The sequence below is a fragment of the Propithecus coquereli genome, unplaced genomic scaffold, assembly GCF_000956105.1.
Source record: "Propithecus coquereli isolate 6110/MARCELLA unplaced genomic scaffold, Pcoq_1.0 Scaffold1, whole genome shotgun sequence".
Lineage (NCBI taxonomy): Eukaryota > Metazoa > Chordata > Mammalia > Primates > Indriidae > Propithecus > Propithecus coquereli.
Genome location: NW_012133857.1, coordinates 8,105,644 through 8,118,360, shown reverse-complemented (window position 1 = coordinate 8,118,360; position 12,717 = coordinate 8,105,644). Strand labels below are relative to the sequence as shown.

Below are 12,717 nucleotides of genomic sequence, written 5' to 3'. Positions count from 1 at the left end.
CTGGGCCCTAGCCCCTGGCAGCGTCATCAGGGCATGTCTGTGGCTGCTCTGTGCTGTTCGCTCCACATGTCCAGCTCCATCACTGGCCTGGAGGCCCCTCAGGGCAGGCACCAAGTCGTGCTCACCTCTGTCTTCCCAGACCTTCCTTCCGCCACATCCACCTCAGCTTTCTGACTGACTGGCTGGCTCAGCTGCCAGGAATAGAGTTAGCCAGATCTGATTATTTACTTTTTCTTAGGTAACCACTGTATCACCACAGAGATAGCAAGCACTCTTCCTTCATTCTTAGAAATGATGACCTTTCACTGAAGAACCCAAAGCACTTGATTTCTATTTTCTCTTTTTATCATCTTATTTAAAAGAACAAGATGGACGATGTCTATAGTGTGGAGTTCCCTAGTGTGGGCTGTGAAGACACACTGCTCAGGCTGCAGATCCTGGGTCTGGGCCACCGTCCCCTCATCTGCAAAGTGGGAATAATGACAGCAGTGTCTGCCTCAGAGGTGATATGAGGATTATGTGAGGGTGTGGAGGGGAAGCATGTATCTGGTACATCTCATCAGTTCACAGTAAATGTTGACTCTCATTCTCTGGGCTCCCTTAAGCACCCTGAGTTCAGGTTTCTCCAGAAGCACTTAAAATGCTTTCTAAATTCTACCAAAGGCCACTCTAGACAAGTGACTGTCAAACCTGTTTTAGAAGGTACTCCTTCCCTGCTACAAGAGAATTTTATGAGAATTCCTGTATCTAAACAACAAAAATAAATAACAGCTGAAATTTATTGTACCCTTACTAAATGTGCCAGACACTGTTTTCAGTACTTTAAATGTGTTATGTCATTTAATCCTCAACAAGTCTGTGAGTTGTAACTGTTGTTATCCCCATTTTTACAGATGAGGAAACTGAGGCATATAACTTGCCTACAGGCCTCACAGCTCATAAATGCTAGGATTCGAACCCAGACTGTGTGCCTCCAGAGTCCCTGCTCTCAGCCTCTATTGTTGCTGTTTCAACCTTATAACCTAGATCTGCTCTGGCTGCGGTAGATGGGAGCAGCAGAGCTGAGCTTTGTCCTCCCCTAGAGTTTGGGGGATGAGTCTGCTAACTCCCATCAGGGCACTACAGCCCTGGGCCCTGTCTCACTGTTTATCTCACACAGGGATGCAGCAACCCGGAAATGACTGGATGGTGAAGCTGAGCGCCTCGGAGGTTGCTTTGCAGGCTGCCACCCCCAGCCTCTGCCATCTGTCTTCTACAAGTCCAGATTCAGAGGCATTAAAGCCCTCACAAGTCCTGGCATCCTGTCTATCTCATCTCCTCTTGTCTTCTCTATCTTCATTTATATGAACAATCAGTGCCACTATTTGGTAGACTTTGACATTTTTTCTTTTTCTAACATTATGATAAAAATCTTTCCAAAGGCATTTTGGACCTTAACCCTGACTTTGCATTTCATAGAATTGATCACTTCCCAGCCTTTTTGATTGAGACAATCTTTTCATAAGAGTTTTAAGTCATGCTTGGAATCTCATCCTACCTTGTAGTTAGGGTTCGAGGGAGAAGGCACACATTTAATTACTCTGAGAAGAATACCCCTGTAACTGGGAGGACTGGGGCAGGGATCTAGGCCTGGGTGTCTTTCTCCCTGACATTGTTGGAACCAGTGGCAGAGTTAAACTGCTATGGGAACATGGAAGACATGATGGGGTGGAGGCTTGTGGTTGGTTCATTGTATTCTTAAAATGATTGGTGAGCCCAGATACAGGTTGAATAACAGTTTCATAAAGAAAGATTTTTGTAAATTGGGTTTTTCAAAAAAATTTTTTAGAAGCCCCCTTATATCTGCTATGTAGGGGCTGATTACTAAATGTGTGGGCCGTCTGACCTCTTGATGTGTTTTAATCCAATATTCCACTGCCTTTAGCATCTCCCTGCACGGCAGTAACACCAAAGACCCCATCCAGGTATTGACCGTAGTGACATCTAAGCAGTTCTGCTTGGAGCCTTAGTGGGAGGTGAATTAAGAAACTGCTTGCTGAAATGTCCTCAGCAGCATCTGTTCCTTCTCCAGACAAACTGGATTCTCCGTGGTCTCCCTATGCCTTTTCACTACAGTACAGTGTGACTTGGCTGTAACCAAGCCCAGATTTGGTTGACAGCTTTGCTGCTTGTTGTAATGGTAGCAGGAAAGCTAAGCATAAGTTAACGGCGAAGCCAGGCTTTGTTGCTTCTTGTTTGTTGCCTGGGAATTGGTGTCTTTTATTTATTTATTTATTTATTTATTTTTTGGTATGGAGGTTTTTCCAAAAGGTAATATTATGTTGTTGTGCTTTGTGGTTTGTTTTTGTTTTAGTTAAGTGAAAGTCCTCTAAGACAGATGGAATGTGTACAACATCAGCATGGCTAACTGGCAGAAGGGGAAGCTTTTCCTGGTCAGAGTGCGTGTGCCTCACGAGTGGGTGTGTGCTCTCTTTTGTCCCTTCTGCAGACCGGCAAGCGAGTGGGCAAGGTGCTGCACACCTCCTTGCAGAGTGTTCTCCACAAGGAAGAAAGCCTGGGGCCTAAGAGACAGAAAGTCGGATTCCTGGGATGATTTGCACACCATCCCCTCAAGTGTGGATTGTTTGTTTTTTACTTTTCCTTTCAAACTGAAGTTTGTATATATTTTTCTTAACTGTTAATGAATGTAAGGCAATATTTGTACCGGCAAAATTAAAGTCTATTTTCTGGTCTGGTTTGTTATGTCTAGAGTTCTTCAGCTGGAAACCAAGATGCCATCCATTGACCCCTCCGGGTCAGGCCCTTACCTAGTGAATGGCAGCCAAGTCCAGGACCTACTGCTTAGGGACAGGGCTGTGGTCATGAGCTTCCCCAGGAGACTCCTGCTGCAACAATAAACAACTGGAATAAAGACCTGGCAGGAAGTAGTTTAAAGGAAATGCTTACGACATGTATAATATTTTGGGAAATTTTTTTCCCCTTGTAGAACTTTGAAAATAAAAATCACAAAGAAAAGTTCATTGGCCTTGTGTATTTGGGTGCTTGTGGGGAGGAGAAAAGAGGAGGCACTCTGCTACAGCTACAGACCAGACTAGCGCCTGCCTGGCCAGCGAGCCTTCCCAATCCTGAGGAAGCCCACCTCTGGCTTCCTGCCCTCCAGGAGGTTCAGGTACAACTCCCTATGGTCAGGGCCTTAGTGGCCAATTTGGCCCTTAGCCAACCTTTCTTATCACTCTTGTTTTGAAATTGCATTGTGTTTTATAACCACTCCCTGGTGTTTCCTAAGTTTTCATTGTTTTATCAGAATTAAGAAGGCTGCTTTAGAGATGTTGTCATTTGATTACTCATATGCCTTCATACTCTGGGGATAGAAGGAGAGGCCATTCCTCATAGCCCAGCAAGCTCTTCCTATAAGCCTGTGTTCTACACTGTGTTCACAGTGCAGTGTGTTAGAGGTAAATCTCTTCATGGGTAGAATAGTCTTTGTTATTTTCTAGGGAAACCAAAACTCCTAAATCAATCTTAAAACACCCTGGGGAAGGAGCTGATTCATGAAGGAGAGTATTTCAGCCATGGCATTTGCTTTCTGCATTTCAGTTAGACAAATGGGGTAAGGTGTTAGGAATTTATCGCCTAATGGAAAGAACATAATGTGAGCTGAAGCCCTGTGGACTGCTTCCAGAGGCCCTGGTGTGGGCGCCTCCTCCAAGTACGGCCAGGTCCATCCCTGTGGAGAGAAGCAACTGCCTGGATTTGGGCTTGATGTGGAAGCTGCTGCCCTGTTGAGAACACAGCCTCGGTTTTCATCTTTTCTTGTAGGTTTTTCCAGTGATTTCCAGTGACCCTACAGGTGCCATGATGCTCAGTGCTCCCGACAAGGCAGAAACCAACTTCATTCTTCCTCCCCTGCTCCCAGCTGACTGCCCATAACATGATGAGACAGCGGTGGTGCTGGTGCAGAGGTGCAGCTGAGTTTGCATGAAGTCTGAAGGACTTCAGTTTGACGCTCAACTTCACAGGATGATTGGGAGGTGCATGAATTAGAATGGGTACTGTCATAAATGTAAAACTCAGCTCAGTTTCGTCTCCCTTCAGACAGATGAGGTGTGGCCAGGCGGTTGTATAACAAACAGCTACCCAGCGGGGTTGCAGTGAGAATAAGGAGAGAAATAGACGTTAGCATCCGTCTCTAACCACCTCTCCTTAAAGCCTGCCCCTACATGTAAGACATGTATGTCACAAATGAAATAAAATACCACATGAGCAAGGTCTCTCCAGGAGAGGCATTTATTGGAAAGGTCTGATTATTGCAGCTCCCAGAGAGAATGGAGAAGAGAAAACTGACAGCAGAGACTGGCAAAGACTTGGAAAAATATTGTCCTGGAGAGCCCTGTTTCATCCAGCACAGCCGGAGCTGTCTTTAGGGGCCTTTAAATAAACATATCAGGGAGAAGAATATTGAAGTTGGCCAAAGTAAGAGCGGGTGTGTAAGAAATGCAATGTTATGTGATATTCGAGTAGGTTTTATTGTTTCTGTGATTCCTTGGTCTCCCAAATCAAGTAAATTCAAGCCTGCAAAACACATGAATTTAGAATATTAATAGTTGTTTGCGTTTGCTCAATAAAGGTAGTGGTCTCACATACAAACTGCCAGTAGGAATTATAAATCTGTGCTACTCCAGACTTTTTGGAAACAATCTAGCAGTGTGTATTAAAAGCCTTAAAAATGTACATGACCTTTGACCTAATAAATCCACTTCTGGGAATGTAACCAAAGTAAATAATTCAAAACACAAAAGGAGAGAAAACATTAAATACAGAGACGGTCGTCCCAGTGTTATTTATACATCCCAAATAATAGCCATAAGGTAAATGCCAGTCAGTGGGGGGACCGTTCAGTAATGTCCTATGTGTCATTAGGAGCCTCTGGTGGGCTGCTTCCCGCCCTCAGCCCCGCCCACGCAGGCTGACCACAGCTGCAGGCTTCGCCGCACTGCATGTCAGCAGGCTCGTTCCCGGTGCTAACCACAGACCTTGGCTTTCCCAGGCACCTCTGACACCGTGTCGGAACACTGGCAGGAGCCCACTCAGCATCTGAGTATGTGCAGCCCAGAAGTCCTGGGCACTTGGTGTCTCTGGAGGTGGCCCACAATCACTGGGGGATAGGAGCCAGTGGAGAAATGCTGCTCTGTTTGATCCTTGGGTGGAGAGTTCTGAGAGAGGTATTTGATATACTCGTCAAACCGTGCTGGTGGGCTCATGCCCCAGGTGCTCATGACTGGGATCAACTCTTCCTTCTCTGTTTTACTCTCCCAGTGCTTCCCTCTTTCTCTCTGTGGGATCACCTCCCAAATAAACCACCAGAACCTGAGTCTTGCCTCAGGCTCTGCTTTTAGGGAGAACCCCAGGCTAAGCCATTGGTACCAAGTCGCCTTAGAAAGCAGACCCTCCCGGTGGGATTTAGGAACTGTCATTGGCAGATGGCAGCAAAGGCCTGTGGATGGATGGTGATAACCCAGGACCTCCTACAGATTTGCCTGTGGTGGGTTGAGATGAGGTACAGGACGGGGAGGAAGCGTTGGGTTATGTGAAAGCTCTACCACACGGTGGTGGCGGTAATGAGAACTATTGAGTGGGCTGACTTCTATTAACTGCCATGGATAGCCTTTTAAAAAATGGCGGGCTCATCGGCCATCAACTATGGCATGCTATAAAACCAGCAGGCATTCATGGCACAGTTTAAGAGACTGATCTGCAACTGCAGAGTAAAATGCTGAATTTCATGCCCAAGATTTGCTTGTGCGAGGGTAGCAGAATTGCAAAGGAGACAGGGTACATCCTCAGCAGGCTATCTTTGCAAAAGTCAAGGCTTTCATCAGGAAAGAAAGGGACTCAGACCTGGGATAAAGGTAAGATCTTGGTCCTCCACCTTCCCCTGAATGCTTAGGGCAGGTAGAAGTCCCCACCCCTTAGCTAAAGGAAAGGAGCCGTCCCTTTCCTGGAGACCATGCAATGACCATACCTGAGGGAGATGCCTCATAAAATAATGCTGGTCATCTCTGACACCCTCCCTTCATTGTTATCCAGACCAATGACTAGGGTCAGATGATGACAGCTCAGCCTGAGCTGGGAAATACAGTTCCTGCTATAGAAAGAAATAGATTACTCATCAAAATAATTGCAAGACCCAGCTTGAAATATGTCAGGGAAATTGAGGTGGGAGTGGATCTTAAGGGTGTTGGACTGGGGCTGTGGCTGGAAATGGAGTTTAATGTCCTGGCAAGGAGATCTGAAGTTGTTCCTGACTCACTCCTGGGATAGCCCCTCTGTAGTTTGGACCTGGCAGTCACCAAAAATAAATGAGGAGATAACCAGAACTGCCTAGGACAGAGTATTGAGGAAAAGGTTGGAGGATTTACAGAAATGTGCATGTTAGAATGGATTTATCATGTGAGCCTGGAGAACCTGCCACTTGACTATAATCTTTGAGATGACTCAAAGGGCAGTCTACTAAAGTACAAAGAGGGCACCAGGCAGGGGGCTCTTGGACTCCTCGAGGTCGGCAGAGCCTGTCATCTGTAGAGTTGGGTTGGCTACAGGACATGCTGCCGTGGACCTGGGATCTCTCGTGTTAGGTTGGCAGGATTTGAGACGAGCAGAGGACAGGTGGCAGTACTTAGCTGTCAGAGACAAGCTGATTATAATTTCCATGATGGGCAGCAAGGCCAGGGTGGCAGTCAGGCAACAGCTAATAGACTATGTGTCCTGGAGGGGTAAGACAGATAGCCAATCAGGACTTTTTTCAAGTTTTAGAGTTTTTTTTTTTTAAAGAGTTGGAGCATAAAAGGCTTATGTCAGCCACCATGATGGGAAATTCCAGTCCTTCCCCCAGTTTCCAAATATAAGCCAGTTTACAGATCAACCTTTCTTTATTGACTAAAGAAAGGTTGGTCCCTTTAAATAAGAATCCTGGGATACTACCATAAGTATCCACAACGACTACTTCTCCAGTCTGGAGTAACTGAGCACCAGGGAAAGGTGATTTAAAGACTGTTGGATGTGGGTTCTGACTTGATGCCTCTATCAGGGGGCCTGAAATGCCACCAAGATTCTCTAGTTACAAGGGGATAGGGATGGAGCCCAGATAATAAATAGAGATAAGACACAAATCTGGCTCACAGTGGGTTCAGTGGGTCCTGGGATTGTTTCTCTGTCCCCAGATGCGTAGGCGAGGTGGATATGATATAATTGGGGCGGCGTAAATGGGATGGAATAAGAGCCACAATGATAAGAAGGGTCAAGGTTAGAAACTGCCTCCCCCTGTCAAGAGAGTAAATCAGAAGCAATACTTGGTTTTGGGGGGATTTGCAGAGATTAGCACCAACATCAAGACCTAAAGGATGCAGAATGGTGTCCCCACTTCATCGCAATGTAATTTATCTCTGTGGTCTCTGTAAGAGCTAGACGGATCATGGTAGATGACAGAGGACCCCCACGAATATAGGAGGTAGCCCCAGTTTCAGCTGCTGTGCTGGATGAAGAATCTTGACTAGGACAAATCAACACAGCCTCTGGCACTGTGTACGTGGCCATAGGTTAGGCAAATACTTCTTTTAATCCTCATCAAGAAGGATCAAAAGCAGGTTGCTTTTATGTGGGCAGGACTGTAAAAGGCGCTCAATGTCTGTCATCGGTCTATGTGAATCACCAGCTTTATGCCACAGTGTAGTCCGCAGGGCCATCACACTGATCTATTTGTGTTGATAAAATCATGTTTATTGGATCTGGTATGTAAGAAGTGGCAGGTAATTGGAAGTCTTAGGAAAACATGTATGCAAGGGGTGGGAAATAAACCCCATGAAGATTCAGGACACCACCACACTGATAATGTTTTTAGGTGTCCAATGGTGTGGGACATTCTGAGATATCCCCTCTAAGGTAGAGGACATTTTGAGCCTTGTTCCACCCCCACCCCCACCCTCCCCCAGTATGAGAGAGGAATGGTATTTGTTGAGCCTCTGGATTTTGGAGGCAAAAGTGCTACACTGGAGAATATTGCCTCACCCCATTTATTGAGTTACTCACAAAACTACCAGTTGTTGAGTGGGAGCCCGGAACATGATAGGAGCCCATCCAACTGCATCACAAAGCATCTCTTGCTCCACATGATGCAGAAATTCCAGCAGAGCTAGGGCTATCAGGGAGGGCTACGGGTGCTGTGTGGTTTCTGCCAAGCCCAATAGGAGAGTTGCAGCACAGACCCTAGGACTTTGGGGTGAGGCCATGTGGTGGGAAATTGTTCACCTCCACGTGAGTGAGTTTGAAAAGCAGCTCCTGGCTTGCCACTGGGCCCAATTAGAGACTGAATACCTGACCCTGGGACCTCAGGTGACCTGAGCTTCCTATCATGAATTGGTTATTGTCAGACCTCCCCGGTCATGTGGCTGGGCGAGTGCAGCACCAGCCCATGCATGGTGGGAGCATACATTCAGGATTGGGCCTGAGCAGCTCAGTGGGCAAGCAAGGAACACAACAGCTGGGCCAGATTCCTCTGTCACCTACCCCCGTTCACCAATGCCTCTCATCCCCACCTGTGGCCTCACTGGGGAGGGGATTCCTGCAACCAGCTGCTGGGAGAAGAAAACCCCGGATCTGGTTTGTGGATGAGTCATTTTTATGTATTGATGCAAGCCAAAAAGAGACTGCCGCCACATTGCTGCCCCACCCAGAAATGACCCTCCAGGACAGCAGTGCAAGAACTGAGAGCAGCAGTACATTTGGTTGTTCAGTTTTCACGAAAGAATAAGAATACATGTGAATTCCTGGGTAGTTTGGAGTTGCCTGGCTAGTTGGACAAAGGCCCGGGAGGAGCAAGATGGGATGATGAGAGAGAAGGGATGTGCGTGGACCTGTGGGAATGGGTCACTGGGAATCGTGTTGCACCCATCAGAACATCCTCCAGGGGAGGCGCTCGACAACAGCTTGTGACTTCCAGTTCTGGGTAGGTTGTGGCAGGCCACCACTCATGCTGCCACAACTCAAAAAGCTGGATACATTTCAGGAATCATGTCTTTGAAGATTTTGGAGAGCTCTGGAAGCAAAGAGGATTGCATAGCCTAAAATTCCAGAGAAGGGAGAGACTTTCTGAAGTCAGCAATCTGTTTCCAGCATTTTCCTTCCCTGGGGGCATCTGCAGATTCTGGACCTGGGAAAAGGATCAGGCTTGGTGAACATAGAGGGAATTTATCAGGGGAAAAGAAACCAGCAAAACTTCTGGCAAGTCTGTGCAGGGCTGGTGTGATCATTGAGAAACTTCAGGATCCCAAAACAGATAGCTGGGTTTTCGTTTGCTAAATTCTCAGGCTACTTGGGAGGCCAGGGAGAGTCAATTAAGATAGATTGAAATCTCCTGTGGCATCCCAGAGGATTAATCAGACTTTCCGTTTCTTCTTGCGTGAGGTTTTAGCCAAAGGCGTCAGGCGAGTGCGTGCCCAGCTTATTCTTCCCAAAGTTTCAAATTAGGTGATTTACTCTGCCCTGCAGTGGAAGGAATCAAGGGGTGGGAAGAGGCCGTCAGGCTCCCCGAGACACTGGGGCAGTGTGGCTGCTCAGACCAGTCCTCCTCCCCACAGCTTTGCAGGCTGCCCAGCTGTCCCCACATGTCCCCTCAGTGTGCTCCTTGAAAGAATCCCATGTGTAGGCAGGGTAGAGAGTATTACCCCGTTTTACAGAAGAGGAGTTTGGTCTTGAATAACTTGCCTGAAAGGACACAAGTGCCAGGTGTCTCAGACACGTTTAGAACTGCGGACCCTCAGTTCTCTTTCCACTGCCAGGCTGCCGAGCTTTAAGGGTAAAATAAGGAATGTGAGCCTGTGAGAGCCAAGACCTGGCTGAGGGGTGCACTGCTGTCCCCTAGGGCCTCCCTGACACAGGGCTTGTACACAAGGTGGCACCAACACTTGAATGAATGACAGAACAAGGCCAAGAAAGTCTGAAAGGAACAGATGACCTCCCAGTGAGGGTCATTGAGGCCAGGGTTACAGGCCATTTGTCTTTGGTTTTGACGGAGGGCTGAGACTGCCCTTGCAATATTCTTAGAGATTTGCACTCTGGATGCTCTTACCTTAGAGCCGAAGTGGGAAGTTCTGTGTCTCCGCAGGCCGGGCCACATTTCAGTTGACATGGGGCCAGCACAGCTAAAAGGAAACATCTGTGCAGGGTGATGGTAGGGGTGGGGATGGCTTCATGTTGGGCCAGAAGTTTTCATGTTGTTTGGGCTAATAGTGGGTGGAGTGGCCAGAGCTTGTTTTGTATAACTCTGGCTTCCAACAGCTTTGGCAGGGGATGGGGGGCTGGGGGGCAGGGAATGCTTGAAAACTGAAATGTGCCTTCAGAGTTCTCTTCTGATTTTTCTGCCTCTGGATTTTATTATCAAGACCATTCTTCGTGCAGGGAAGTTGGTATGAAAATACTGGGCCTGGAGGATGTATGTTATTTCCTTAAGGGCTGGTCACTCATGAGCGTTAATCCAGCATCACTCTCATGTCCCAGAGTGATGGCCAAAGTGCCCGCTGGGGCCCTACTGGCTGCCCCATGGGCTGGCTGAGGTCTCATGGACAGCGCCAGCAGAAGGAGATCTTTACTGCAAGGAAGGTGAAATTGATATCGTCCTCCATATACGAAGGATGAAATGGACTCCACCAGGGCTATCGGTGGATCATTGCACTTGACCACAATGGTGGTCCACACCTGGCCAGGGAGAGCTGGGGCTGGACAAGGGGATCTGGATATTTAGTAGCCATAAGCTCAGCATTGGCAGCAAATGAGGCATGGCTGCTACAAACAGCCCATGAGCCTGTGGCCTTCTGAATAGAGGATCTAGTCTGACCATAGGAGGTACAAGCCCCTGCCCATGGGCAGGCCCCTTGAGAACATGTTTTGTTCTGGGATCTGTACCACAGTAAAGATAGGAACAGGTGGAATTCTATACAAAGGCGATTTTCTGGAAGCTTATAAAAGTCCAGGAGCCATATTGTCTCCCAACCAAGTTGGGAGAAGAAGAAAGGAACCTGGAGAAGGGACACCGAGGAACATGGACAATGAGGGACATGCTGGCCAGTTGCCGACCTCGCACGTGATTGCTCCAGGGGCCAGGACCATCCACCACTGGGTGATGTCCCGGAGGCTGACTTGTCCCACCACAGCGGGTGCTTGATGACAAGCCATGTATCTAACAACGAAACTGGTTGCTTTTCAAGTAATGAGCTGCCTGTCCCTGGAAGGGTTTAAGCAACATATGGAGACATGACAGGGTCAGTGGACAGGGGCGTCCCACATCAAGGGGTGGTCAGGCTAGAGGGCCTCTTCCAAACTGCTTTTTAACTTTTTTGGGGGGGAGGTGTGGTATATTTATGGGTTTTTTTTATTTTAGAATATTACAGGGGTACAAACGCTTTGATTACATGAATTGTTTTTGTACAGTTTGAGTCAAAGTTGTAAGTGTATCTGTCACCCATATAGTGTGCATTGTACCCGTTAGGCATGAATTTACCCATCCCCTCGTCCCCCCTGCTTTTTAACTTAGAGATCGAGAGACACTGAGTCACTTGCATTTTTTGAGGCCCACCACAGCAATTATAAAATGCCAAAATGCCAAAACAGGATTACAAAAAATAGTGATGCATTTTAAATGTTTACTTTTAATGAAATAGCACTGTTAGTGCACACAACTATGACACAGGGCAGTGCATTATCCACAAGACAGGACTTACCCTTAAGACATCATTCTGAGGGTGCTACAGCTGCTAGTGATGGGGACAAGTTTAAAGTTGTGAGATGAACTTGTCTTCTCTCAGAACTGGTGGTCTCTCTCCACACTGTGTAGACCTTTCTTGGGAGACAAGCCAAGCCTAAACCTGAAGAGGCTCCAAGCCAAAGACACTTCCCCTGCCCTGATTCTGTAGAAGTCATCGCAACAGCACAGGTGGACTCCCAGGTGTTTGTAGAGGAGCCCTAATGCACTCACACACACACACCCGTGCACACACACACACACACCTTGAAAACTGCAGGTAAAAAGACTAAAGACATTGCTCACTGCCTAATGGAACTCCCTCCTTCCTGAAGTATGAAGAGCTCACTTGTTAGTTTAAGCAGAAAAGAGTCACACTCCCCCCAGCGAAGGTGTGGCTCCCCCTGGCATGGGGGCTAATGTTGCACAGGTGCTCACTAGCTCTCCGCCGCATCCCTGGGCACCCAGTGCAGCCCCCACTCCACAGCCAAAGTGCTCGCTGCATGTGCTCTGATCCAGCCCTCCCCAGCCTGGCTCTCCACTGGCCTCCCACGGCCTCCAGGCTAGGGTCCCAAGTCTTTTAATGTGGCCTAATAACCCCATTGAACTACATCTGCAGCGTTATATTTTTCCCAGCCCCATTCTCCTCTGCTCCAAATCTTTGCTCGTATGTTCCCTGCCTGGAGCCCTATCCACATTCATTCAATGCCCTCTCATCTGGCCAAGCCCTCTCTGTCCCTTCCTCAGTGTGGGGCTGCATTCCCTGCCCTGCCCTGGCCGCATTTGGTGCCCTGTGAGACCCTACCGCAGTCCTGAGGGCCTTAACCAGCAGCCTATCCTGGAAAACTTGGGGCCTCTGGCTGCCTTGCATTTAGTAAGCATACTACTTCCATTTCCCTACCACTGAATGGCCGTAATAAAGTTGG

General features: G+C 47.7%; 1 protein-coding gene across 1 annotated transcript in view; it reads left to right on the top strand.

The window, feature by feature from the left end:
• The window catches only part of EXOSC7 (exosome component 7), a 45,991-nt gene extending 43,253 nt beyond the window's left edge, over nucleotides 1-2,738 (top strand). Inside the window, exon 9 of the mRNA XM_012664700.1 lies at nucleotides 2,489-2,738. Within this exon, the coding sequence (XP_012520154.1) occupies nucleotides 2,489-2,593 (105 nt within the window). The 3' untranslated portion in view covers nucleotides 2,594-2,738. The remainder of the gene's footprint in view (nucleotides 1-2,488) is intronic.
• The last annotated feature ends 9,979 nt before the right edge of the window (nucleotides 2,739-12,717 follow it).